The sequence below is a fragment of the Egretta garzetta genome, unplaced genomic scaffold (assembly GCF_000687185.1).
Source record: "Egretta garzetta isolate BGI_Z169 unplaced genomic scaffold, ASM68718v1 scaffold101, whole genome shotgun sequence".
Taxonomy (NCBI): domain Eukaryota; kingdom Metazoa; phylum Chordata; class Aves; order Pelecaniformes; family Ardeidae; genus Egretta; species Egretta garzetta.
The window spans coordinates 634,002-635,962 of record NW_009258666.1 but is presented as its reverse complement, the minus strand read 5'-3'; the positions used below and the strand labels follow the sequence as shown (position 1 = coordinate 635,962).

General features: G+C 68.0%; 1 protein-coding gene across 1 annotated transcript in view; it reads right to left on the bottom strand.

Moving 5' to 3' along the window:
- Positions 1 to 897, bottom strand: part of PAFAH2 (platelet activating factor acetylhydrolase 2) — a 2,497-nt gene extending 1,600 nt beyond the window's left edge. Inside the window, 5 exon segments of the mRNA XM_009648559.1 lie at positions 10 to 78; positions 236 to 334; positions 515 to 581; positions 584 to 656; positions 889 to 897. Coding sequence (XP_009646854.1) covers positions 10 to 78; positions 236 to 334; positions 515 to 581; positions 584 to 656; positions 889 to 897 — 317 coding nt within the window.
- Between the last annotated feature and the right edge of the window lie 1,064 nt (positions 898 to 1,961).

Below are 1,961 nucleotides of genomic sequence, written 5' to 3'. Positions count from 1 at the left end.
GGCACCCACCCCTGCCCCAGCGGCACCACCACAAAGCCCCAGGACGCCAGCTCCGAGCAGACCGAGGAGTACAGGGTCCTGTCAGGGAGCCGGGGGCAGCGGGGTCAGGGCTGCCCCGCCAATGCAAGGCAGATCCAAGCAGGGCTGTGGGGGGCCAGGAGACCTAGGTCCCCATCCTGGCTCTGGCCCTGAGCAGGGACTCAGCACCCCCAGCCCTGCTCAGGGACCATCCTACCAAAGGGCTCCCAGGCTGTGGGAGATGATGACCAGTGGGTACCTGCTGCTGCAGGGCTTGAAAGCCCCCTTCCAGCTCACCAGCACTCTGCCGGAGCCTGCGGGGGAGAGAAACCCCCCCAGGGAAAGGTGGGTGATGGCACCAGCCCCATCCCTGCCACCTGCTCCCCTGAGCACCAGGGATGGGCTTGGTGTCCTTGAACCCTGCTAAGGGAATGGAAGCCCAGGGGACAGGATGGCACCTGGGGTGGGGGACGGGATGCTGGCCGCCCCCTTATCAATGGCGACGCTGAGCAGGGGCATGCACCAGCGCCGGCTGTGGTGGGCGAAGTCGGCCAGCCCGCTGCGCAGCGTGGGACCCAGAGCGGCTGCTCGGCCCCTGCCCGGGGCAGGCAGGGGTAGAAGAGGCGAAGGAAAAGCCCCTGCAGGAGAGAGGAGAAAGGGGGACATGGTGGGGACAGCACGGAGCATGGGTGGCCATGTCCTTCGGTGAGCTCAGTCCTTGCAAAAAATCCCGGCTGGCTGCAGCCACCCTGCTGTGCATGGAAGCCTGTCCCCATCCCTGTCCCCATCCCTGTCCCCATCCCTGTCCCCATCCCTGTCCCTGTCCCCGTACCCCTCCTCCTTCCCCCACCCCTCTCCTGTTGCCCAGACCCCGGGCATTGCCCCTAGCACTGCGCCAGCAAACGCACTGGCAGCAATTGGAGAAATGAGGCTCCCAATTCCCACCCCACCGAATTCCCACAGACGAAGACCCTTGGGGCCGCTCAGGGATAAAACCCCACGGAGCGGGGCGGCGGGGCTGGTGGCTGGTGGGTGCCCAAGGGGGGCTCAGCAGGACCTGTCCCAGGGCCCCCCGGCTGCGGGGGCCCCGTCCCCGTCCCCCCTTGCTCCCGGGGCTGTTTTTTACATCCGCGAGGCCCTGGTGGCGAGGTTCCTTCCCCAAGGGCAGCACCAGCAACTGCGTCCCCCCATGCTGCTGAGGCCAAGCCTAGGCAGAGGCACAGGGTCAGGGTCCGTCCCTTGCCCAGGGGACCCCAACTCGGTCCCTCCTCCTTCCCCCACCCCTCTCCTGTTGCCCAGACCCCGGGCATTGCCCCTAGCACTGCGCCAGCAAACGCACTGGCAGCAATTGGAGAAATGAGGCTCCCAATTCCCACCCCACCGTTTCCCAGGGCCCCCCGGCTGCGGGGTCCCCGTCCCTGTCCCCCCTTGCTCCCGGGGATGCTGAGGCCAGACGCTGCAGAGCTGGGGCGGCACAGGGGACGTGCGAGCAGGGGGTCAGCGTGGGGCTGGCAGCGCTGAGCACCCACGGGAGCCACTGAGGACACGGGGGGGCAGAGCCCTGCACCCCCCCGGTGCAGAACTACAGCTCCCAGCAGCCCCCGGGGCGGGGGAACCACAACTCCCAGCATGGCCCTGGCCTGGGACCACACCTCCCAGTATGCGCTGGGTCCCCGGGACTACACCTCCCAGTATCCCCAGCTGAACTACAGATCCCAGTGCTTCCCAGTGCCCGCCTCAGAGCCCTCCCCGCAGCCCCCAGTGCTCCCCCCAGCGCCGCCAGTTACCATCGCAGCTCCCAGTACTCCCAGTGCTCTCCAGCTCCCAGTGCCCTCACTTATCCCCGCAGCTCCCAGTGCTCCCCAAGAGCTCCCAGTGCCCCCCGCCATCTCCCCCTACGGCTCCCCCAGCTCCCAGTTTCCCTCTGTACCCGCCAGCTCCCA